The sequence below is a fragment of the Chinchilla lanigera genome, unplaced genomic scaffold (genome assembly GCF_000276665.1).
Source record: "Chinchilla lanigera isolate Chin_1 unplaced genomic scaffold, ChiLan1.0 scaffold00059, whole genome shotgun sequence".
NCBI classification, from domain to species: domain Eukaryota; kingdom Metazoa; phylum Chordata; class Mammalia; order Rodentia; family Chinchillidae; genus Chinchilla; species Chinchilla lanigera.
This window is the reverse complement of record NW_004955460.1, coordinates 14,609,660-14,635,235: the sequence shown is the minus strand read 5'-3', so window position 1 is coordinate 14,635,235 and position 25,576 is coordinate 14,609,660. Positions and strand designations below refer to the sequence as shown.

The 25,576-nt window shown below is 49.0% G+C and overlaps 1 protein-coding gene across 1 annotated transcript; it reads left to right on the top strand.

The window, feature by feature from the left end:
* Positions 1–21,232, top strand: Tmem130 (transmembrane protein 130; the record flags this gene model as incomplete). The annotated part of the gene is given in 8 exon segments (XM_005397919.2): positions 1–218; positions 8,216–8,521; positions 10,820–10,979; positions 15,166–15,335; positions 16,059–16,143; positions 16,967–17,169; positions 19,403–19,515; positions 19,879–21,232. Coding segments are annotated over 8 exon segments (1,399 nt in total), but the record flags the coding sequence as incomplete, so codon positions are not given.
* Between the last annotated feature and the right edge of the window lie 4,344 nt (positions 21,233–25,576).

The window sequence follows — 25,576 nt, the reverse complement described above, 5'->3', positions numbered from 1 at the left end:
GCAGCGACAGGGTGTCCCCTGGCGAGGACGAGCGAGCGCGGCGCCCGCACCTCCTCGCACAGCCCGCGCGCACGCCGGGGAGAGCAGCTGCGGAGCTCGAGCCCCGCGCCTTCTGCTTCGCGCGCCTTCCGCGATGGCCCTGGCGGTCCGCGCTCGCCTAGGCCGCATCCTCTGGCTTGCCTGCCTCCTGCCCTTAGCCCCGGCGAGGGTGGCTGCAGGTAAGGCGACCCGGCTACCCGGAGCCTGGGAGGCTGAGGTGGCGCCGTGCCACCTGCGCAGTCGGTCCTCCCCCCAGGCCTCTGCGGCCGCCCTGCAGAGAATGGGAGGCCAGCGGGGTGCTGCGATGCCTTCCCTTCTGTCCTCTCTCCCTTCTGTTTCTTAGCCCCTCTCCCCAGAAGTGTCTCCGGTACTTGAGGGGGCTTCGTGCCCCTCTCAGGTCGGCGCTGCCCTGAGAAGCGCATGGGGTGTCGGGGGCATCCCTCCCAATGCCTGGGGACTTGGCACCCGCGACCGGGCGGGGCACAGCTTCACGGGGAACAGAGACTGCCCTGGGGCAGCTTTTCTGCCTTAAGAGGTCCCCTTATCTGGGGAGGTTTCCGTTCAGCTAGTGCTGCTCCGGGGAGGGGACGGGGTGCGCTTTAGAGCCCAGAAAGCCAGTCTGCCATTGCCTCTCTGTGAGCCGTTTCCAGAATGGACTCGAATGGACAGGTTCTGCAGGGCCCACACCGTACGCACCTTCCCACCGACGGAAGACTGGCACCAACCTTTCTGACACGTTTTGGCAATAATAACAACATCTAGATCAGAAGCGGTCAGGAACAGGTGGGAGGGGGATAAGCAGTACTCAGCGTTTTTCATTATTCACATGCTCTCCCTCTATAAAAACTGGTAGGGAAAGGAAGGGATCTGATGCAAAGTTGTGAAAGAAAAGGTAAACTAAAAACCTGCATTGTAGGCATGAATTAGGAGCATTTTGTGGGAACTGTGTTTGGGCAGGCTCCCCCTAGAAATTTCATCTAGCCCACTAGGGCTACATGTGTTAGAAATTAGCAGTGTGTTCTGAATTGTAAGAAAAAAAAAAAAAAGGAAATCATGGGTGGCACCCTTGATATTGTCAAAATTACAGTAGGAGAGACTGGGTTGGGGAACATACGTTCCCCCACACCCATAGGAGGAATATAGGTACTCAGAAACCTATTCTGCTCTTCCTGGGGTTAAGGTCATTCTGCATGAATTTGTCCTACACAATTCATAGGCTCTATAGGTCAGAAGGCCATGCTCTGGGATGTTAATTAATTCCAGGCTGTGTTATCTACATGTCAGGGGTCTCTGGAAAGGTTTGGGGCTGGTATACTATGGCAAAGGGCTGATGTAACCATTTTCTAGAATGTTCAGGACTCCTACATGCTGTGCAGTGGGAAAAGGTGCTTGCTCTGAGTAGAAACCTTGGGGACTGGTAGGTGTTTCTTAAAATTGTCCCTTCCCCTTTTGCTTTGGTCCTTTAGCTCGGGATCACTTAGGGGCACCTGTGGAGTCCCCAGGCTCTTTCCTTGGTGGCTCCGAACTACCAGGCTGAGTTACCAGGGCTCCCACGTCTACAAAGATGAAGTTGAACAGGTTCAGCGCCAGGCCTGGCTTGATTGCTTCAGCCACTCTTGGCAAGACCTTTAATGGTCCATTTCAGCCTTGATGCCCTGGACAATCCCAAAAGCCCTGAGAGAGAAAGGAGGGTGGCATCCACTAGGGCAGTGGTGACATCCTGCGACCTGTGGCAGGCTGTGCAGTGGACTGTCAGTATCACTGAAAGCTCAAAAAGCCTCGCCATCACTGCCCTAGGGGGTCTGAGACACCTGTTTTTCCAAATCCAACCTAAGCAAAACGACCTCACAGCCTCCTTAGAGCAGGGCAGCTAGGGAGGTTCCTGTGAGCCAGGCCAGCGTTTGTGAAATATCTGCAGCAGCCATAGCCCCTCCCTGCCCCCATCTTTCTCTTCTCCCAGCCCCAGCCGGCTGCCCCCCTGATTCCATTCCCCTGGCAACGGATCTGCGTGGTGCTGACATGCGCCCATCTCACTGCAGATGCTGGATGGCCATTAGCATGCAGCCGAACGTCCCTGGCACTTGTCAGCCTCACTCTGGCCCACACTTCTCGACGGGGGGTCGGGGGGGGTGCAGAGGATGAGGGAACAGAGTGAGAAGGGAGGAGGTGGCCTCTCATCCAAGCACTGCTCTGCGTAGCCTAGCTGGATGCCGCCTCCCAGCCAAAGGGAAGAAGAATGGAGCTCAGTCCTGGGGGTAGAGACTGTGGGGTAAATCTGCCTGGCAGCAGGGGCCCCCTGTGTGATACACGCACTGTTGTATTAGCTTGGTGCAGTTTCCACTGCAGTACCTGGAATTCTATCTTTAGGGTTAATGCAGGTCCCTGTTTCAGTATCAGCGTTTCCTTGGAAATGACCAGCCCTTGGCATCTTGACTCAAACGGCTTTGTAACTCAAGAGCTGACCCTGAAGGAAAGGGATTCAGAGCAGGAAAGATAGAACATGGGCAAGAGGAAAGGCTGAAGCTGAAGTCCATAGTGGGAGCAGGTAATGCTGCCAGGTGGTGAATGGGACATAGTTGAGGTCAAATACCTCAAATAGTTTTGCTGAGTCCACCATGTTCTACATTTCTGGGTTCCCCCGCTGAGCCAGTGCCACGTGAGCTGGTCCCTGCAGGTGTCCCTCGGAAGCAGCAGTGCTGAACACCTACTGTGTGCCATGTACTTTGCTATGCACAGAGGGACTGGAAATGACCCCTGTCCTCAGGGAGTCCATAGAGCACCAGGGGAGAAGAGGAAAATTTCATTCAGTGTGACACCTTGACAGCAGTGTGTTCAGGCTGTCAGGAGGAGCTCTGAGGGGAGAGGGTACAGGGAAGACTTCCTGCAAGATGTTACATTCATGGACACATTGGCAGAGAAGGGCATTCTAGCCGTGAGGCCAGAAAGGGCAGATCATGTGGGGGGACGTGAAAGGTAACTGGCTGGCGGCAGCATGGATGATACAAGATGTGAACCTGGCCCCCCACACTAAGACCGGTCCGTGAGCAGACGGACTATGTAAGAAGCTCATTGAGGGGGTGCCACAGAGGTCAGGGGCCACATGGAGCAGTGATTCACACAGCTGCATGCGGGCCTTAAGCAATGGAGTAAGTGGCGGTAGAGAGAAAGGGAGCATGCCCAGATGAGATGATTGAGTGTCCCTTCCCTTCCTGGGGATTGAACTCAGGGCCTTCCCACTGAGCTACATCTGCCAGCCCTTTCCTTTTTTTATTTTTTATGATTAGGTAATGCTAATTACCCAGGCTGGATTCAAACTTGGAATCCTCCTGCCTCAGCCTTCTAGAGTTCTGGGGTTATACATATATACCACCATGTCCTGCTGGGGATTGTTCTTGGGGCAGATGGACTACAACAGAGCATGCAAGAAAAGAAGAAATTCAGAGGGTTAGGCTAGCGCTGGCTAATAGAAAGGTGCTCAAGGATAGAAGTATTCTGTCTGAGAGCGGCCTCTGACCACATGGGGCTGTAAAGCACTTGGAATGCGGCCAGTGTGATCAAGAAATTGAATTCTTCATTTTACTTAAATTTAAGCAATCAAATGTGAGTAATTCGAAATTAATTACATGTGGTTAGTAACCATAGTACTGCCCAGTGAAGGGCCTGGAGCCTAAGCAGTAGTTCTGTCGCTGGCTCTACCAGCGTGAGTTTGGTGGGAAGGTGAGTTTGTATGAAGTGGGCAGGATGGGACTTGCAGCCTTCCTGCTCGTCCTTCCGCTCAGGTGCATGCAGTCTCCGCCCTGGGCCCTGGATACCCTCCGACATCATGCCCTGCAGAAACCTCACCTGCAGAAAGAACCAAATGATGAGAGCAGTGCTTGCTGCACATGTACCTGCGCAGAGCGCTGTTGGCCAGCGTGAGGGCTGCGTGCATTAGATAATACCTGCTTGAGGGATTAGCATGCAAATACTGAAATTGATGTTAGTGCAACCGTACTTATGCTTTTGATGTGTTATCCTGTGAAAATAAAAGAATTCAAAATTGTGTGCAGTGTGTGATATGTCTATGGGAAAACTTTCTATGGATGAAAAAGATGAGCTCAAAAATATGACAACAGTTGTCTTTGGAAGGAAGGGCAGTGGGGCAGTTCCAATATTCTTCATGCATATTTATTACTTTTATGATGAAGAAAATCTTATATTAAAAATCTTATTTGTAGGGGATGGGGATTTACCTCAGCGGCACAGCGCCTGTCTGGCAAGCGCAAGGTCGTAAGTTCGATTCCCGGTACCAGAAAAACAAACAAACAAAAAATCTTACTTGCTATCTGGGCATAATGACACATGCCTGTAATTTCAATTCTAGCACTCTGAGAGGTTGAGGCAGGCAGATTATGAATTCCAGCCCTGGGCAACTTAGCAAGACCTTACCTTAAATACAAAAAAAAAAAAATTTCTTTTAGAGGGGACTGGGGATGTAGCTCAGTACAAAGATCCTGGATTCAATCCCCACTACTGCAAAAAAAAAAAAAAAAAAAAAAATTAACCACAGTCTTACCTGCTTATATGAAATATACTGTCTAAAATAGCTGAATTGCTAGGTGTGGTGGTTCATACCTGTAATCCCAGCACTTGGGAGGCTGAGGCAGGAAGATTGCTTTGAGTTCGAGGCCAGCCTGGACTACATAACAAGTTCAAGGCCAGCTTGAGTGACATGGTGAGATCCTGTCTCAAAAAACCAAAAAAAAAAAAAAAAGAATAATTATTCAGAAAAATGCCCATAATACAGAATTGAAAAATATGAAATACACAATTTCATATAAAGAACATAATTTGAAATATATATATACACAGTCAATCCTTCGTAGCCATGGGTTCTTCATTCCATGGATTCAACCAACTAGGAATTTTTTTTTTCTTTCTTTTTGAGGCAGGGTCTCGCTGTGCAGTTCAGGCTGGTTTTGAGCTCACTTTGTAGCCTAGGCTGGTCTCGAACTCACAATGACCCTCCTGCCTCAGCCTCCCAAGTGCTGAGATTACAGGCATGCACCACCACACCTGGCCCAACTAGGGATTAAAAATACTGAGAAAAAGTTGTATCTGTACCGAACATGTACAGAGTATTTGTTCATGTCATTCCTTAAACAACACAGCACTAAGCTGCGTGTGGTGGCTCACACCTATAATCCCAGCACTTGAGAGGCTGAGGCAGGAGGATCATTGCAAGTTTGAGACCAGCCTGGGCTACACAGTGAGCTCAAGACCAGCCTGAACTGCATAGTGAAAACCTGTCTCAAAAAAAAGAAAACAAACAAATAAACAAACAAAACCCACAGCACAATTACTTATATAGTCTTTGTGTCATAGTATATATTTTAAGTAATCTAGAGATGATGGGAAGTATATGGAGCATGTGATTTGAATGAGGACTTGAAGGTGGGCGTGCAATACACATCTGTCATCCCAGCACTCTAGGAGACTGAGGTGGGAGGTTTGCAAGTTCAAGCCCAGCCTGGACCATTTAGCAACTTAGTAGAGCCCTGTCTCAAAAAAGATGAGGATGTAGATCAGGGCATAGGCTCTGTGTTCAATCCCTGATATCACAAAGGAAGAAATAGAACAAAGAAAAGGATCCCCGAATGTTGGTAGCCATGGGGGTCCTGAAACCAGTTCCCCACAAGACTGAGGGATGACTTGTGTATCGTAGGAGGTACCCCCAATGGTAACAATAGCTGCTATTGACTATTTCAGTTTTTAATATTAAAAAAAATTAGCAATCCTAGAGATTGAATCCAGGGCTTTTACAGTGAGGTACATCCTCAGCTCTTTGCTTATTTTTTAATTTTGAGACACATTCTCACTAAGTTAAGTTGCCCAGGCTGGGCTTTAACTCAGCAGCCTCTTGCCTCAGCCTCTCAGAGTGTTGGGATTACAGTCAGATGCTACCATACCAAGCAATATATTATACTTTTCTTCATCTTCAGATGTTTTACAATTAGTCTTACCTTCACTGTGATGGGAGGAGGATGTTAAAGCCCTTGCCTGGCCTCTATTTATGGTGAAGTCCCAGTTTTCTGCCTCTAACATACAGAATGGTCTCCAGGGTCCCCAGAAGGGCTCTAAGATATTTCTGGTCAGTTTCCCCAAGGGGCTATCTCAGCTGGAATCACAAAGTTGCAGTGTTGGCCCTGGCAGGAATCCTGGAGACGAGCTAGTAAAAGATTCTGTTGCCCACTAGGGTGACCGTTACCTACAGGTAGCTACTAAGCACTTGAAATGTGGTTTGTGTGACTGAGAGAGTAGGTTTTTCTCTTTCTTTTCATTTTAATGACAAATAGCCACAGTTGGACTAGGCTTGGCTGCCATTCTGGGTGGTGTGGAACTAGAACCTCTTTGTAGATAGAGTTAGAAGCAAGATGACGGAGGAAGACGGTTTGTTTCTGGATCAGCAGGGACCTTCCCAAGGCTTGTTCTGCCACTCCCAAGGCCTTCCAGCTCTAACAAGGTTGATTCAAAGGGAAATAAATCTTATTTTAAAATCTTACGTGTAGCGCAGTGTGGTGGTACATGCCTGTAAGCCCAGCACTCTGGGAGGCTGACATGGGAAGATCTCAAGGTTAAGTCCAACCAGGGCAACATGGTGACTTATGAAGACCCTATCTCAACATTTGAAAAAATAAAAAAAAGAATGAGGATGTCACCCAGTGCAATCCCTAGTATGGAGAAAAAAAATCTTACCTTGCTTATTTGATAAAATATCATGTAGATGTCTAAAATAGTTTAAGAATAACGACTTGGGACAATGGCCATGTCTTTTACTCAGTTTCATCTTTCAAACTTGAATTTTGCTCAATGTGTAAAGCCTAGTCCAAATAAAAGCGATGAGGGCATTTCTGGGCAGGGACAGAGGCCGTGGCCCCTTCAGTGACAAACACAAGCCATTACTGTCCAGGTGTAGGCTGCACAGGTCAGACTGAGCCAACATGTGCTTAGTAAGGCTTTGGTGGTCTGGTGAGGAAAGAAACTAACGTGGAGACACTTACAAAAAACCTGTGATTGTCAGCCCGGCATGGTGTTGCACGTCTGCAATCCCAGTATTCGGGAGCACTCAGGAGGCTGAGGCAGGAGGATCACTGGGAGTTCAAGATCAGTCTGGGCTACAAAGTAAGCTCAACACCAGCCTGAACTGCATAGTGAGACCCTGTCTCAAAAAGAACAAAACAGACAGGTGTGGTGGTGCACGCCTGTAATCCCAGCACCTGGGAGGTTGAGGCAGGAGGATCATTGCAAGTTCGAGACCAGCCTGGGCTACAAAGTTAGCTCAGGGCCAGCCTGAACTGCATAGCGAGACCCTGTCTCAAAAAGACAAAACAAAACAAAACCAAAAACACAAAAAAACACTGTGATTTGGAGTCAGTCAGGCTTTGAGGCCCCAGTTTAACAATGCCCTATGTGTGACCCTTGAGCAATTCATTTGAGGTGCATTTCAGCTTCCCCATAGGTCACATAGAATAGAGTGGTCCTCCCTTATCCACGCTTTTGCTTTTCAAGGTTTCATTTGCCTGTGGTCCACCAACACTGGCATTTCTCAATAATCCTCCTTCTGATAAATGGTGGTCAGAGAGTAAAGAGCCTGCCCTAATGCCACTTTTATTTTTTTCTGTACCAGGTACTGTACCCAGGGCCTTCACACTGAGCTACATCCTGAGCACCCCCTTTTTTTAATTTAAATTTTTTATTTTGAGCCAGGATCTTTCTAAGCTGCCTGAGCTGGGCTCAAACTTGCAACCCTCCTGCCTCAGCCTCCCAAAAGGTTAGGATTACAGGCATGTGTCACCATGCCAGACTGTACAGTAGAATGAGAGGACAGAAGCTAGGTTCACCTAATTTTCTTTGCATTATATTTGTTATAGTTGTTCTATTTTACTGTTATGTACTGTTGCTAATCTCTTACTTTGGCTAATTTGTAAATTAAAGTTTATCATAAGTATGGACAAGTAGGTAAAACATAGTCAACAGAGTCTGGCACTATTGGTTTCAGCCTTCCACTGGGGGTTTTGGCCTCTGACCCCTGCTAATAAGGGGGGATCAGTCTGCTATCATGGAGCCGGCCCAGAGGTGGCAGAGGGGTTCCTAGCCATAGCCTGTCCTGAAACACAATCTGTTTCTGCGTTCCTAGGCCTGTATGAACTTGATCTTACAACCGATGGCCCTGCCACCATGGGAACAGAGGTGACCGTCTCAGCCAGCCTGGTGGCCAAGGACAACGGCAGCCTGACCCTGCCCGCCAACACCCACGTCTACCGCTTCCACTGGATCCACACCCCACTGATGCTCACCAGCAAGGAGGAGAAGGACCTCAGCTCCACTATCCGTGTGGTGGGCCATGTGCCTGGGGACTTCCCAGTCTCCGTCTGGGTCACTGCCGCCAACTGCAGGATATGTCATCAGGTGGCCCGGAGCTTTGTCATTCTGCCCATCACAAGTGAGCATCTTTCCTATTTGCCAATTTTCCCACAAACCCTTGATGTAGAGAAAAAAACTCCTGCCTCGCTACTCATCACAGAAATGTAAATTATACCCACTGGTCGGGTCACTGTTGTTATCAGTTGTGTTGAAAAGATTTAGAAAAGGATAATACCTACTGCTGGCAGCCTTGTGCTGAAATGGACAGTTAAAACAGATATTGCTACCAGGGATATAAATTATGATCCTTCGGAGATCACCTGGTCAATATATAATGATGAAATTATCCTAGTCATGGGGCTGGGGGTTTAGCTCAGCAGCACAGCACCTGCCTGGCAAGCATGAGGTTGTGAGTTCGATTCCCGGTACTGGAAAAAACAAACAAACAAAAAGAAATTATCCTAGTCTTTGACCTGATCATTTGTTTACTGATTTTTTTTTTCCTTTTGCAGTACTGGGGATGGAAGCCAGGACTCTGCATGCCGGGCAAGTGCTCCAGCTCTGAGCTACATCCCCAGTCCTGTTTGCTGCTTCTTTCTCCCTCCTCCCTCACCACACTCACTCTCACTCTCCCCTCTTTCTCTCTCTCTCTGTTCAACAGGTTCCTGCCCTCTTGCCCTTTAGAAGCTTTTTTTTTTTTTGTACCAGGAATCAAACTCATGACTTTGTGCTTACCAGGCAGGCGCTGTGCCACTGAGCTATATCCCTGGCCCTGCCTGTTTATTTTTTTGAAGCTTATTGTTTAATAGTGAATTCATTTTCAGGAACCCTGCCTCTACTGGAGCAATGCTTTGTGCACTAAGATGTTCGCTGGAGTGGTATTTATAATAGCAAAAGAAGATATAAACAAGCTAAGTAGGAAGCATTAGGACTGGTTAAATACATTGAGTCTTGCAACTATTAATAATGATATTTACAATGAGTTTGCAGTGTCGGGAGTAAATACTCATGCTTGTAAAGTTACATGTTAAAAAACCAAAGCACAGAATTGTATGACCAATGCAGTAAGCTGTGTCTAATATAGGTATGTATGTATTAATACATCCGCACATAGTTTTCAGTGTTTCAAAACATTAACAGTAGTAGTGTTCACATGAGAGTTTGTCGTATGTTTATTCTGCTTTTGAGACTGAGCACATTTGACTTTCTGCTTTGGTTGTGAAAAAAAAAATCAGTGTCTAATTTTTGTTTGTTTTCTTCCTTCAGAGAATGAGACTTAGAACGGTGGCCTGACACAGCACAGAGCATTGGGAGTAGAAATGTAGTCTGTAGAACTTAGAACTGTACACTTATATTGGCTTAGGTAACAGTTTGAAATGCAGTCGTCCTGCTGAGCATGGTGGTGTGCGCCTATAATGCCAGCACTCTGGGAGGCTGAGGCAGGAGGACAGTAAGTTTGAGCCCAACCTAGGCAACTTATCAAGACCCTGTCTCACAAAAAAAAAAAAAGGACTGAAGACGTAGCTCAGTGAAAAGGCTCTGGATTCAATCCCCAGTACTGGGGATTGGGAGGGAGAAGAGGGAGGAGAAGGGGAAAGAGAACCATCCCTTGGTATCTGTGGGGGATTGGTCCCTTGACCTCCATGGATATCAAAATCTGTTGATGCTCAATTCTCTTATGTAAAATAGTATATAGTATTTGCACAACCTATGTCTAGTCTCCTATATTTTTTATTGCTAGAGGACTTACAATACCTGATCTAATACAAATACTGTATAAGTGGTTGTTAGTGTATCGTTTAGAGAATAATGACAAGAAAAATGTTGGTGCACGTTCAGTACTGAGGCAATGTTTTTCAAGTATTTTCTATCCACAGCTGGTTAAACCTGCCCATGGAGAAGCCCTGGGTATGGAGGGCCAACGGGATTTCCCCACAGTTCCTTTCAAAGTCTATTTCTTTTGTGGTGCTGGGGATTTAGCTCAGTGGCACAGCGGCTACCTGGCAAGCACAAGGTCGTGATTTCGATTCCCGGTACCGGAAAAAAAACCAAACACCAAAAAAAAAAAAAAGTCTATGCATTTGTTTCGGGTTCTGGGTGTCTTCTGTGTTAGAAAATTGAGGTGCCTGGTGAAAGGGGCTCAGAAGCAGAAGGTGTGCAAGGAGCACATACTGTGGGTCTTCGCCACTCCCCAGGCAGCAGGGGCAGGAAGTGGGGGCCTCTGTGTTCAGGGCCCTGTAGGACTGTTTTCTCTACCCAGCTCTGATAGCAAGAAAGTCCAGGTTGGCAGAGCTGCTTCACTAGCTGCCCATGACGTCACTCCAGGCTCCTTGTTCCCTACATCTCCATGGACTCACCTTTCCCCTATCTTTCCCAGAATTCCTCGTGGGAAACATCGTGGTCTCCCAGAACACCTCCCTGCCCTGGCCCAGCTCCTATCTCACCAAGACTGTCCTGAAAATCTCCTTCCTCCTCCATGACCCGAACAACTTCTTCAAGTCAGCCTCCTTTCTCTACCGCTGGGACTTCGGAGATGGGTATGTCCTTATTCACCCCTGCTTAGCGCCCCAAGTCCCAAGCTGGGGGTTGTGATTAGGCACAGTGCTCTGTCCCACCAAATATTCCTGAAGCACCTGCTGTGTATCAGGCCCAGGGATGCTGGGGCCACCCATGAACCCACCATAGCCCTGTAAAGAAGGCCATTGGTGCCTAGTACCACCCTTTAAGGAAAGTCAAGATCAGTAGGATTCCTCTCTTTGATCTTGAAGGACACCCAGCCATAATAGAACCTTCTTTAAATATTTGCAAAGGCTCAAGTCTGTACTATTTTCCCTGAAAATTTAGCATCAAAATATTACAGAGTATCAAAATCTATAAAGAAGGTCTCATTAGGGAAATCTCTCAAGAAAGATGCAGTGCAAGGGGCTTGTGTGACCCTACCCCTTCATCTCTTCCTCTCTCCCTTTCCTCCCTCACTATGAGGTAAATGGGCCTTGTCTTAGTTACTTTTCTCTTGTTGCTGAGACAAAATACCTGGTGCCCAGAATTAAGGAAGGAAAGGTTTATTTAGCTTACAGTTTGTGGAGGTTTCAGTCCATACTCAGCTGGCTCCGAGGCACAGTGGCACATGGCAGAGGGCAACAGTTCATGGCAGCAGAGGACAGCAAAAGTAGCAAGAGCAAAAGGGAGGAGCAGCAGAGAGTAAGCTTCTTTCCCTCCCTTATATTGTATGCAGGCTCTCTGCCCCAGGGCGGGTGTAGCACTCACACCCATAATTCCAGCATTGGACCAGGAATCAATCATAAACTCTAGAAGCCTGCCCCATGACTGCATGAGGCTTTGGGAGGACATCTAGACACAAACCATAACAGGCCTCATCTACCATGCATAGCCACCATGATGTCTTATGCCTCCACAGGCCCAAAGCAGTGGGCCCAATTGATCATGGACCAAAACCTCCAAAACCGTGAGCCAAGTAAACCTTTTCTGTTAGAAGCTGATCATCTCAGGTGTTTGTTACAGTAACAAAAAGCCAACTAATACAAACTCTGACATCAGTTCCAATCTCAGGGGTGGAGGGTTCCCAAGACCAAACTGCAGCCCGTTAATTGATGAAAGAGGTTTCAGAGAACTCACAGACGACTATGAGGTGTGATTAGAAAATTCGGTGAAGGACTGGGGATGTAGCTCAGTGGCACAGTGCCTGCCTGGCAAGCATGAGGCTGAGAGTTCGATTCTTGGTACAAAAAAAAAAAAGAAAAGAAAAGAAAATGCAGATACTTTGCCATGAATGGCCTCAGAATACTCCTACCCTCACTTCAAACACTTACTGCATTGTACCAGCTCGGAAGTCCTCTTGAGTTTTTACAAGGTGTGATTAAAAATACGGTGAATGCTGCTGCTGTCAAATGTCATCCAAGGGAAAGGAAAGCTAGTAAACACTTGACAGTGAGTCCTGCATCTTATTCATCAGATCTGGTGAACCTAGCACCCTGTGACTTCTGGCACTTCACCAGCGTCAAAGTGACCATGAAATGACCATGTGAGGGAAATACTTGAATCAATTTAGGACATGGATGCAGTTGTGAGCACAACTGAAGACACTCACACAAAAGGACTTCCAGAACTGCTTCAGAAAGCAGCAAGAATGACGGGCTAAGTGCACTCAAAGTGAAGGGAAGATTTTGAGGGGGGTTCCTGGCAGTGCATCTTTTACTGTAAAATGTTTTTGAAATTTAAGCATTCACTCTAGAGTTTGGTCATCCCTTATATTATATTTATAGTCGCAGTTGATTCTGGTGAAAATCAGATTACAGAATAAAACCAGCTGACGGCAGCATCAAGAGTAGCGCTGCTGTGGGGTGAGACCTGGTAGTTTCTCAGTACCATAGTGTGACGCAGTCACAAAGTTGCCAGCTCTGCCAAGTCTCTTGACTCAAGGTTTTTATTGGCATTTGTGTTAGTCTGCCCAACCGGGTAATAGAAAACACAGACTTGGGGACAAAGGACATTTTCTTTTCTCACAGTCCTGGAGGCTGTAAGTTCAAGATCAAGGTGCTGCCAAGCTTGGTTTTGGTGAGGTCTCTCTTCCTGCCCTTCTCACTGTGTCCTCACTTGGTTTTTCCTCTGTGATGGGGTGGGGTGGGGAGATGCTCTCTCGTTTACTCACTCCCCCCTTCTCTCCCTCCCTCCCTTTTGCTAGGGACTATACCCAGGGGAATCAAGTGTCCTAGGCACGTGATCTGCAACTGACCTGTACAGCCTCAGCTTCTCTTCCTCCCCTCTTCTTCCCCTTTCTCCTTCTCTTTCTCCTTATTTTCTTTCTTTGAAGACTAGAGATTGAACCCAGGGTCTTTGCACTGAGTTATAGCACCTGTCTTTTTCTATTTTTATCTTTAAAACAAGGTCTTGCTAAGTCTCTAAACTGCCAGGGAGGTACTCAAATTTGGAATTTTCCTGGCTCAGCCTCCGAGAGTGCTGGGATTAGAGACTTGGGTTGCCACACCCTACCCTCTTCCTCTTCTTGTGAGGACACTACTCTGTTGGATTAGAGCCTCACTCTAATGACTTCATTTAACTTTAATTACCTGCTTAAAGATACAGTCACATTGGGGATCAGAGCTTCAGCCTGTGAACTTTTGAGGGGGATACAATTCAGCCTCAGTAGGGCTCCTTGCATAGTTTTGATTTGACTGCCATGTGGTTGACCTCAAACTTCAAGTCAAGGGATACATGTGACCCAAAGCCTCCACCCTAAATCACACCGTTAGACTGTCTAGGTGAACCAGGGCCTCTCAGGCAAACAAAGAGATTCCCACTCTCAGTATTTTAAAACATGATTCTAGGGGGCTGGGGTTCTAGCTCAGGGGTGGTGTTTGCCTAGCATGCTTGAGGCCCTGGGTTTCATCCCCAGCGCTACAGAACAAAACAAAACAAAACAAATCTAAACAAAGGAAACAAAAAACCCTACTCAGGTGTGGTGATGCATACCTATAATCCCAGCACTTGGGACTCTGAGGTAGGAGGGTCATGAGTTCAAGGCCAGCCTGGGCTACACAGTGAGTTTGAGGCCAGCCTGGATCATATGAGAGCCTGTCTCAAAAAAAGGGTGGAGAACCAGGGATTTAGCTCAGTGGCACAGTCCCTGCCTGGCAAACGTGAGGTCATGAGTTTGATTCCTGGTACAACCCCGCAAAAGAAAGTCCTAAATGATGACATAGTGTTTATTTAGAGAGAATGAATGAAATATTATACATCCAAATTTAGAGAATAGTTTCAAAGCTGTAACCAGATATAAATTTATAGTTTTAGCAGGTAATATAGCTCAACTGCACAGCACCTGCCTGGTAAGTGCAAGGTCCTGAGTTTGATTCCAGGTACCAAACAAAACAAAACAAAAATAAATTTACAGTTTTAATGGTTTTCTTTATTAAGAGTGAAGATAAAACATTCAACTCAAGGAGTTAGAAGGAAAAAACCCAACATAGAGGAAGAATGAAAGGATTAATAAATACAAAACACAAATTAAGCCAAAGGTTGTGGTATATGCCTGTAATTCCAGCACTCAGGAGGCTGAGGCAGGATTGCTGTGAGTTCAAGGCCAGGCTGGGGTACATAGCAAAACCCTGTCTCAGTTCCCCCAACCAAAAAAAGAAACAACAGCCTCCCCCAAAACATGAAGTGATAGAATGAGCATTCAGGGTTATCTGAGTAAACTAGAAAAAGTTCATGGAACCAACAACCAACGTTATGCTGAATCATGAAAGGTAGGATGTGGATCCTTGGCTAGGTGTGGTGGCACCTGTAGTCCCATGCCTGTAGTCCTCACCCTCAGGAGGCTGAGGCAGGAGGATCGTTGTGAGTTCAAGACCAGCCTGGGCTACAAAGTGAGCTCAAGGCCAGCCTGAACTGCATAGTGAGACCCTGTCTCAAAAAGACAAAAAAAAAAAAAAAAAAGATCTCTGACCTTTGGTGAGAAAAGGGATCTGTGGTTGAATACTGGGAACGGGGTTCACAGGTGCTGGCATTGGTGACAGCAACCCTGTGGGTGGTTCTGACAGGCTAACACCATCAGACTGTCCCCGTCTGCCTCTTGGAGGACACGGGTAGCTGCATATCACTGTACAGCTGCCCTTTGCTCTATCGAGCAAGTACCACGAATCACTTCTGAGGCACAGGAAGGAGAAACAGCCTGCCATCTCCCTCCTCCCTGTCACCTTCCAGGACCCTGCTGGTGACGGACAACTCCGTGGTCTATTATAACTATTCGATTATTGGAACTTTCACGGTGAAGCTTAAGGTGGTGGCCGAATGGGAGGAGGCAAAGCCAGACGGCACCTCGAAGGGGATTGTGCAGAAGACCGGTGACTTCTTCACCTCACTGAAGCTGCAGGGTGAGTGGGTGCAGGGTGGGCAGGTGCAGGCTGAGTGTCCAGGTCCCCAAGGTGCTCCAGGTGCCACCCATTTGAGGTTAGAATGGCTTCAGGCTGGCGCTGGGTTCCTTTCTCATGCCCTGTAGTCCTCTTGGCATCTCCACTGTCCTCTCGGGTGGGTATAAGCAGAGTGCTGGAGCCCAGGCACATGGTCACTTAGCAACCCAATGGTGCAGCTGGAGTCTGGCCAAGGGCTGCCCGCTCCTAGAGCTCAGATGTGACCAGAGGTCTTGCCACGGTTGCCTGGCACTTGCAGTTCCTGCTTCCCTACCTCCTTTGGGCTGCATCTGCCTCTTCTGGGCAAGGGTCAGCCTAGCAGGGTGGGCGCCTCAGGCTCCCACACAGGGTGCAGATGGGGGATGCCCACGCCCATCTCTCTCTGGCTTTGGGCAGGCATGGGACATTTCTTAGTTTTTACCAGTGGGGTGGTACTTTTCCAGTGCACAAGCGACAGCTTGGTGTCAGGGAGCAGGATGGTTGGCCCTTGCCTGCTTCTCCGACTTCTCCCTCTGAGCTGCTCTGGCACTTGCTGCTGCTGCTGCTGGCAGGGACAGTACTCTGGACAGAGCTGTGTGACCTTCCCTGGAAGAGGGATAGAAGAGACATCAGGATAGAGGTCACACAGCCCAGAGCCATGGAAGCTCTGCGACAGTCTTCAGCTAATGGCACCCCTTTCCCTTACAGAAACCCTTCGAGGCATCCAGGTCTTGGGGCCAACCCTGATTCAGACCTTCCAAAAGATGACCGTGACCTTGAATTTCCTGGGGAGGTGAGTGAATCCCAGAGTGCACCGCAGGTGCCCTGAGGTCTTCTACCCTCTGACAGGTGCTCCTGAGCCTACTTCAGCCCCTGGAGCCAATCTGCCGTGCACAGCTCCAATCTCAGGGTCCTGGAGAGGTAGGACGTGCCTCTGGGGCTGTCTGCAGTGTGGGTTTCAAAAAAGCATGGAGAGAACCAGGTATGGTGGCACACAGCTCTAATCCCAGCACTCTGGGAGGCTGAGGCAGGAGGGTGGCCGGTTTGAGCCCAGCCTGGGCAATTTAGCAAGACCCTGTCTCAAAATAAAAAGTAGAAAGGGTTGGGAGTATAGCTCAGTGTGAAGGCCCTGGGTTCAATCCCCAGAACTGGGATTGGAGCTTACTACCTGGAGAACGGAGGGCCATTTGGGTTTGGTAGACCTGGTCACTGAGGGGCAGTGAGTCTGTGTTTTCCTGGGGCTTGGGGTAGAGTGAAATGGGAACACTTGTTCAGCGTTCATCAGACAGACCTGTGTTTTCCAGCTTCTGAGCCAGTACTTGCCTCTTTCTAACCCAGTCAGAGCCTGATTATTCTTAGGTCCTGTTAAACACCACCTCCTCCACGAAGCCTGCCCTGACTTCCTCATGGGCAGTGCTCCTTGGCGCCCCACCTCTGCTGAACACTGTGCACGTGTCGCCTCACTAGCCTGGGGTCCCCTCCGGGCCTTGGGACCTCCCTTCTGCACCACTGCACTTCCTGCTGGAGAGCATGTGGTGCTTGGAGCGCGCCTGGACCTGGTCTGCGCTCCTGCTCCTTGTCGACTCTTTCTGAAAACCTGCCTCTGTGCCCTGCAGCCCCCCTCTGACCGTGTGCTGGCGGCTCAAGTCCGAGTGCCTCCCCCTGGAGGAAGGGGAGTGCCACCCCATGTCCGTGGCCAGCATGGATTACAACCTGACGCATACCTTCCGCGACCCTGGAGACTACTGCTTCAGCATCCGGGCTGAGAACGTCATCAGCAAGACGCATCAGTACCACAAGGTCCAGGTGTGGCCTTCCAGTAAGTGACGCCTCCGCTTCAGCGGTAGTGATGCACAGGCAACCGAAATCTTCAGCCCTGCTGCCACCACCAGACACTAGCAATACCATAGCAACCAGCTCTACCAACCTCATAGCACCACCACATTCTACCGTTACCATAGCAACCAGCTCCACCAGTACCACAGCAACTGATGCCACTAACCTCACGTCATCACCCGACTGCACCAGCACCATCAGCAACCAACTCTACCAACCTCACATCCCCACCCATCAGTTCTGCCAGCACCACCACACAGTAGCAACCAACTCAGCTACCACCACCAGTGCGCAGGCAACAGACAACTCCTCCGGCACTGTCATCACCACTAGCAACCACCCCCAGCACTGCCACCCGACTGCTACTGTTGACTCTTCCCACCCACTGTCATAGACACCACCAGGCTGTAGTAGCAGATCCTGAGAAAGTCCCAACCAAGACCCCTCAGAAATAGCTTTTCGGTCAGGCATGGTGGCGCATGTCTGTAACCCCAGCACTTGGGAGGCTGACGCAGGAGGATTTGCTGTGAGTTTGAGGCCAGCCTGGGCTACCAAGTGAGCTCAAGGCTTGGCTGGACTACATAGCAAGACCCTGCAAAAAGAAATGGCCTTTCAGATGCCTTATCTGGTACCACTTTCCATGCTACAAAAGGGGAAACTGAGGCATGGAATAGCAACAAGACTGGATGTCAGCCTGAGCCTGAACCTCACTTTCACACTCTGGGTCCAAGGGGCTGGGGATTTAGCTCAACGGCACAGTGCCTGCCTGGCAAGCACAAGGTCGTGAGTTCAATTCCCGGTACCAGAAAAAAAAAACAAAACAAAACAAAAAACAACAACGGACTCTGGGTCCAGTGCTCATCTCTAGGCATGGGGGTTCTTCCCAGTGCTCTGGAGTTCATATCAAACCTGGCAGCTGAGCCTGGCTTCCAGGTTGGCCCTGCAAGTGCAGATGTTGTCACTGTCTCTTCTAGTGTCCCCAGTCCCTCTCTGAGCCCTTAAGAAAATGCTCCACTCAAGGCCCTGGCTGAACTTGTGGGCCTTATCAGGTACCCTGGGCCCTGCAGCCCTAGTACTACCTGGGCACCAAGTGTCCAGGATGCCCTGATTTCTCTAGGGAAGACAATAGTCTAGGTGATCACGCCTCCCCTGCCTTTTTTTGAGACAAGGTCTCACTGTGTAGTCCAGGTTGGCCTTGAACTCACTATGTAGCCCAGACCCGCCTTAAATGCATGGTAATCCTCCTGCCTCAGCCTCCTGGGTGATGGGATTATAAGAATGCACCACCGCACCCCCTTTTCGTGGGAAGCAACCTCATTGCAGAAGGTGTGGGGGAATGAGAGGGAGCCCATACTTCCTGGCCACCCACATGTGCCAGGCATAGCCGCATCCCTGACCTCTGTGCCTCTTCATGGCAGCGTGGGGGTTCACATCAGCATCTGATAGACTGTTCAGAGCTAGGATTCAAACCCAGGACTGCCTAACTGCAGATGCTGGGCTTTTCCCCCTCTGCCATGCTGCTCCCAAGCAACAGGCTCCGTAGGTGAGCCCAGATGGTGGGAGGTTATGGCAGAGGCCACAGGGCTGCTTCACAACCTGGCTTCTCGTTCCTGGCTTCCCTTCCCAAAGCCACATCTCCCGAAAGAGGTAGGAGGAAGCAGGAAGCAGTGCTGTCTTTCATGGCTTAGACTCAGGAGTCCTACACCATCACTCCTACCATCTGCTGTAGGCCAGGGGTCAGTCGCTGAGCCCAGTCCACACTTCGGAGATCGAGACTCTTGCTGCCTCTCTCAGAGATTACTATTAAGCAACCCACAGACATAGCTAAAAATCCTCCACACAAAGCAGGAGTGGTGGTTCACACTTGTAATTCCAGCAGTGTGGGAGGCCGAGGCAGGAATGTGGCAAGTTCAAGCCTAACCTGGGCAACTCAGTGACTTAGCAAGATGCTATCTCAAAAAAAAAAATTAAATAAAAATAAAAAAGGGCTCAGTGTAGCTTAGTGCGAAGGCCCTATGTTCATTCCCTGGGTACCTGAAAAAAATCCAACTTTCCACACACCCTAGTTTGTTTTTGTCAAGTCTTGGGTTAGGGTTGCCTAAAAGAGAAGAGAGACCATTGGTTTGACTGATCCCTCCCTGACTGGGCCAGCCACCTGAGGGGGAGTATCTGAGTCCTGGCTCCCCAGCCCTGTAACACTCCCCTGTCACTCTCAGGACTCCAGCCGGCTGTTTTTGCTTTCCCGTGCGCTACGCTTATCACCGTGATGCTGGCCTTCATCATGTACATGACCCTGCGGAATGCCACCCAGCAGAAGGACGTGGTGGAGGTGGGTGCTTGAAAGGATGGGCTGGACAGCTGGGCCCTGTCCAGGAAGGAGCTGGGGCCCAGGGCCCGGCCAGGATACTTGAGAGGGTCCTGATGTTAGAGCAGCTCTGATGGTAGAGTGGGCCCCGAGGTCAGGGATGGTGTGCCAAAGGGACATCTGTAGACTGCGCCAAGTGGCTGAGTTGCAGCACCCTGTGACCTATCTCCTTCTATGCTCACCCTTGTGTATACATGGGGGCAGGTGGGCATTTCTGTGCTGAGCTCATAAGGCCACCTGACAGGGGTTCTGGTGGGCGATGATTGACCCGTGGGGTTTTGTTCACCCTACATGACTGATTTTGACTTTTCCTCCATGTCTGACAAGAACCCGGAGCCACCCAGGTGCTGCTGCCAGCTGTGCTGTGGGCCCTTCTTGCTGGAGTCATCCTCTGAGTACCTGGAAATTGTGCGAGAGAACCATGGGCTGCTCCCGCCCCTCTACAAGTCTGTCAGAACATACACTGTGTGAGCACCCCCTACCCCACCCCGTGTCAGTGTTCACTGACGGCCAGACTGGGAGCTTTGGGCAGGGTGGTGTGTCACTGAGTAGGACGGGTCGTGTGGCTGATTGCCCATACTGGCCATCCATCTGTACAGTCCGGCCGCTGCCGTAAGACCCTTGCAGCCACCTCCTTAGCCATCTGCCCATATGTACAGTGCAGCCACTGCTGTGAGCCTCTCGGTCACCCCAACCCCACCCTGTGCCAAGCAGGACTCTGACAGTTGGTGTGTTCCCTTGGGATTCCCCCAGGGGCTTGGCTGCCCCTCACCTGTTCCTCTCCTGTTGGCACATCTGCCATCCATTGGGGGCTCACAGTGCCCTCCCTGCGGAGGCTGTGTCTATGCCAGTGCTAGGAAAGACGTTACAGATGGTCCAGGATGCATAGTGGAAGGTCATACAGGCAGCTGGGCACACCTGCAAAGAGGAAGGTGTACACACACACACACACACACACACACACACACACACACACCTACCACACACACACCACACAGAAATCTACACTTGTCATGGATCATCTCCATGATTCACTCTGCATCTGTTAGGGCTATTGCTGGAGTGCACTTGAACTAGAACTCAGATGAAACCTGACTTTTCCCCTAGGCCGTCCAGCTCCTGGGGAGGGCTTCTCCCTTTATGCTTCGTCCCTGTCACTCCCTGTCCCCATGATGAAGCCACCCTACTCTCTGCCTGCATGCTGAGGCCAGGATGAGTGTGTGCAGACTGTTTTATAAATGCGTCACCTTTTATCAAAACCCGCGTGTACCATATCCACTGAAGAAAAGGTGTTGCAGCAAACAGACGGGTTGAGGTCACGGGGACGTGGGTTCCCCGTGTGTGGGTATCAGTCATGGGGCACCTTGGCTCCTCAGCTCCTCCCGAGGTGACCTTGGGATGGAAGAAGCAGGCAGATCAGAGGTGGAGCAGGGGAGCCAGCCCAGTGATGGCGGAGGCAGAACCTCCAGGAGACAGCAAGGAGACGAGGAGGCTCCGGTGTGCAGGTGGGAGACTGCAGGAGGGAGAAGGGTTGGCCCACAGGGGCAGGGCTGTGTCGCTGTAACCATCTGCTCTCAGACTTTGTGCTGAAAACTGTGTTTACATTGTCACGTGGCTCATTCCCATGAATTACTGCCATTATAGCCCAATAAAGCTTGCGTACGCTGAGCATTGCCAAGCATCCCGTGTCTTTTCCTCATGTGAAAGGCGAGGCCTTGCGAGTGCCAGGAATGATGCCCAGAGGCAGCAGGGCAGCCCTGTTCTGTGGTTGAGGACGCAGAAGGGAGGCCACCGGGGTTGCTGGAGGTGGGTTCAAGTCCTGGGTGATTTTGGGACTCTCAGTGGTCTCTTCTCTCCCACTACTCAACCCTCCAGCAGACGTGCCTCAAGCTTCAGTACCACCGTGAGGCATCTGGAACTTTCCCAACTCTAGTGTCATTGGCTTGCAGAGCAGATGCTGCCGCAGCACCCTGCCTCCGAGCCCCAGGCAGGGCTCAGCTGTGTGACAGGAACGAGCCCTTGTTCTTTGGATACCTGGAGAGGGACTGAAGAATATCGGGGATGGGCCATTCTTGCCTTGAGTTATTTTAATGTTCTTAATAAGCCAGGGCCGGGCAACATTGCAGACACTCCCTGCTGGACTAATACACAGGCCCCCAGTGCCCCTGCCTGTGTCTTCCAAGAGCATAAGGTAAGAAAATGCAGACCCTGTCTGGAGGACTGCAACCGTTGTTCACACTGCAAAAGGAGCTATAGCTTTTTAAAGACGGGTGTTTATCATTTTGCTGAAAAATAAAACAGATCCGGCATGGTGGTGCATGCCTGTGATTAGTACTGGATTAGGACCTTAACTTGATCATCTGTGAGGGCTCTTATTACCAACTAACGTCACTTTTCACAGGTCCAGCACATAGCAGGTGCTCCCTAAATAGATTTTGAATGAATCCTTACCTGCAGGTGAGGCACAAGGGTGGCATTTTTGCCCAAGGAAATACCAGGAGTTAGCCAGATGACACATACCTATAATTCTAGCACTCTGAGAGGCTGAGGCAGGAGAATTGCAAGTTCAAGACCAGCCTGGGCAACTTAGCAACTTTGCAAGACCCTGTCTCAAATAAAAAATAAAAAGGGACTGAGTGTTAAGGCCCTGAGTTCAATCCGAGTAAAAAAACAAACCAAAAAAAAACCTGTGGCTGTCAGGTATTTTGTCCAGTGAGAGGAAAGTGGATAAGGAAAAAAAAACAAAGAATAAACAAAACAAACAAACAAAAACCTGTTTGTTTTTTCCCAAATTATCAACCACATATAAAGTTGGCTGGAAAGAACCATTAGGGTCAAATACAGAAAACCTGAAAGCCATAGAAAGAGATGTCACTTGGACAACCTAAGATGCTCACAGGTATGATCTAGTTCAGTAGGAAGATTATCATTTGACTTGCAAGATTTGGGGGTGCCCAGGCTGTTGAGAGTGGTCTGCTTGCCCAAGCAGGCAGGGCAGTAAGCTTTCAGGGGTTCCCTGTTATCGATGTGTAATGCTGACTCTGAGCTCTTCTTTGTGGGGCCTTGAGGGGGCCCCATTGCATATTTACATGGTCTCGGCTCTTTGAGACCTGTCACTGGTCACAGCTTGGTCCAGCACATAGGCATTTTGACCACATGTTCTTTTTTTGTTTGTTTGTTTGTTTTTCCAGTACCAGGAATCGAACTCACGACCTTGCAGTTGCCAGGCAGGTGCTGTGCTGCCGAGCTAAATCCCCAGCCCCAACCACACTTTCCTATAAGCAGAATGCAGTCCATTCCTTATCCACTTTCCTCTCACTGGACAAAATACCTGACAGCCACAGCTTAAAGGAGGAGAGGTTTCTTTGGACCATTTCAGTCCATGGCTCCAGCCAGCACCAAGATGGCAGAAGAAAAGGCGCTTAACCCCTGGCCCCAGGAAGCAGCGGGAAGAAGAGGCAGGGATGGAGGTTCCCCGTCCAGGCCACAGGGTCTCCTCTGACCAGGCCCCTCTTCTTTTTGTTTTTTTTTTGTACTGGGAATCGAACTCAGGACCTTTCACTTGCCAGGCAGGTGCTTATGCCACAGAACTATATCCCCGGCCCTGGGCCCCTCCTCCTAACGGCACACTTAGCCGGGAACTCATTATTAATGGATTAATCCACTGATGTGATCAGCACCACCTGACCCAATCAACTTCCAAAAGCCCACCTTTGAACACATGAGCCTTTTAAGGGACATTTTAGGTTGAAATCATAACAATTCTATAGTAGCTCTGCCCCCACGTACATCCCAGCTCTTGAGGAAAGGTGCTGGGGCAGCAACTGCACTGCACTGCAGTCCTGATTTATTGCTGATAAATGTGCTTCCCATGACCACAGTGGAGTCCCAAGAAAATCAATTGATTTTTATTTAATTTAATTTTATTTTTTGTATTGGGGATGGAACCCAGCGCTTTGCATATGCGAAGAGCATGCTCTTCCACTGAACTACACCCCCAGCCCCAACTGGTGTACTTTTGCTCACACTGATAAACATGTTTTCCAGCCAGGTGTGGTGGTGCATGGCTATAGTCCCAGCACTGTGGGAGGCTGAGGCAGGAGGACTGCAAGTTTGAGCCCAACCTGTCTCAAACAAGCAAAACAAAACAAATCAAATCACAACACAACATATTTACCTTTAGGAAGCCTTACACAATGGGGTTTCTTAGGAGGGTCTTGTGACTTCAAGCCTAATACTGTTAAAGTGTGTCTCCATCAAAATATGGAGACACACACACACACACACACACAGTGGATTGGATTGAATAGTGTTGCTGACAAATCCATGTACATCTGAAACCTGGTACTGTGAGAACCTAGGGTCTTTGCAGATGTAAGTTAAATTAAATTAGTCCAGATCAGGATGGGGCCCAGCCCAATGACAAATGTCCTTATAGGAAGAGAGGTGTGTTTGGATATGGATTCATATGTAAGGTAGACGACCATACAGCAGTGGAGGCAGAGATGGGAGCAAGGCATTTTACTTAGCTTTCTTGTCACTGGGACATAATACCCAACACCCACGCTATAAAGGAGGAGAGATTTATTTGGCTCGCGATTTCAGGGCATTTAGTTCATGGTTAGCTGCTCCAAGGCAGGTCATCATGGCAGAAAGGCATGGCAGAGCAAAGATGCTTAATTCATGGAAACAGGAAGAAGGACAGGGGAACAGTGCTAGAGAGGAAGGGGCTATGGACCAGATATAGTCCCCCAGGTCACACCCATCTAGACACACTTGGAAGTGTGCCATATGAATCCCCTAGGTGTTTCTTTTTTCAAATTTTTTATTATTATTTTAAAGAGTAATAGAGAGATAACATAGTAATGGGGGGCTTACCGAATTACAGACAAAGTGGTAGGAAATTATCAATGGTTGTTGTTTTACATATTGTTATCTACAAGATGGTTTCTCAGGAAAACAAATAGACAAATAATAGTGAGTTACAGAGAAAAGTGGTAGGAGATTATCAATGGTTGTTGTAGGAAACACATAGTAATAAATGTACATCTGTTTACAAAATAGCATAGGAACAATACAAACATTACAGAGTTATGGACAGATTAGTACGAAAATATCATTGGCTGCTGTAATACATGGTGGTATCTTCAAAGTGGTTTCTCAGGAAGACAGAGATATGCAAGAAAGATCTAACAAGCAGTTACACCCTAAGGGTTGTGAAAAAAAGCATATTACCTCCTCACCAGTGACTCCTTTCATTGAGGTGTGATGGCTGGAAGGAAGGCCAGGACTGAAAAGAAGGACCGAGAGACTTGCACCTGTGTCTAGCAACAGGCTGTTTTCTTTTCCCTTTATAGTTATGATTACCTGGGGCTCCTCCATGGAGATGACAGTCTAGCCAGAGGGAGAAGGCAGAGTATGCCCTAGGCCCCTTCATTCCTGTTGCACCAGCTGGTAGGAGGGGGTCTGAGCTCTGGGGTCTCCACTTCAGAGGGCAGACCAATCTCCAATGGTCACCTTTGCATTCAGGGCATGGCCCAGGGGGCTTCTTAGGGCAGTTCCTCTTGAGATGACCTGGCTTTTAACAGATGAATGTAGTTGTAGCAGATGAATGTAGTTGTTGAGTTCTGCTTGGGGCCCCAAGAGTCAGACTTAGGGTCTGTTTCTCTCAGTGCTGCAGCAAAAGCAGCTGCTTTTTCTTGGTCTCTGTTTTCTCTCCTTGGCCTCCTCCTCGTTACGGCCATAGAATACTGAGGAGGCAATTCTTACTAACATCTCAAGGGAGCCATCTGGGGTGAAAGCCATTTTTTGTAGCTTTTTCTCTCCAGCCTCCCCTCGCACTGGGACCCCACAACCAGTTAGTGTCCTCTCCCCAGCCATCAGCACAGGCAACACCCTAGGTGTTTCTTAATTGAATCTGTCAACACTGAGATTAATAGTCACATAAACCAAGAGATGCTGAAGGCTAGTGGCACACACAGGGAGCTGGTGGAGAGTGTCTTTCACAGCAACTGGAAGGACCAAC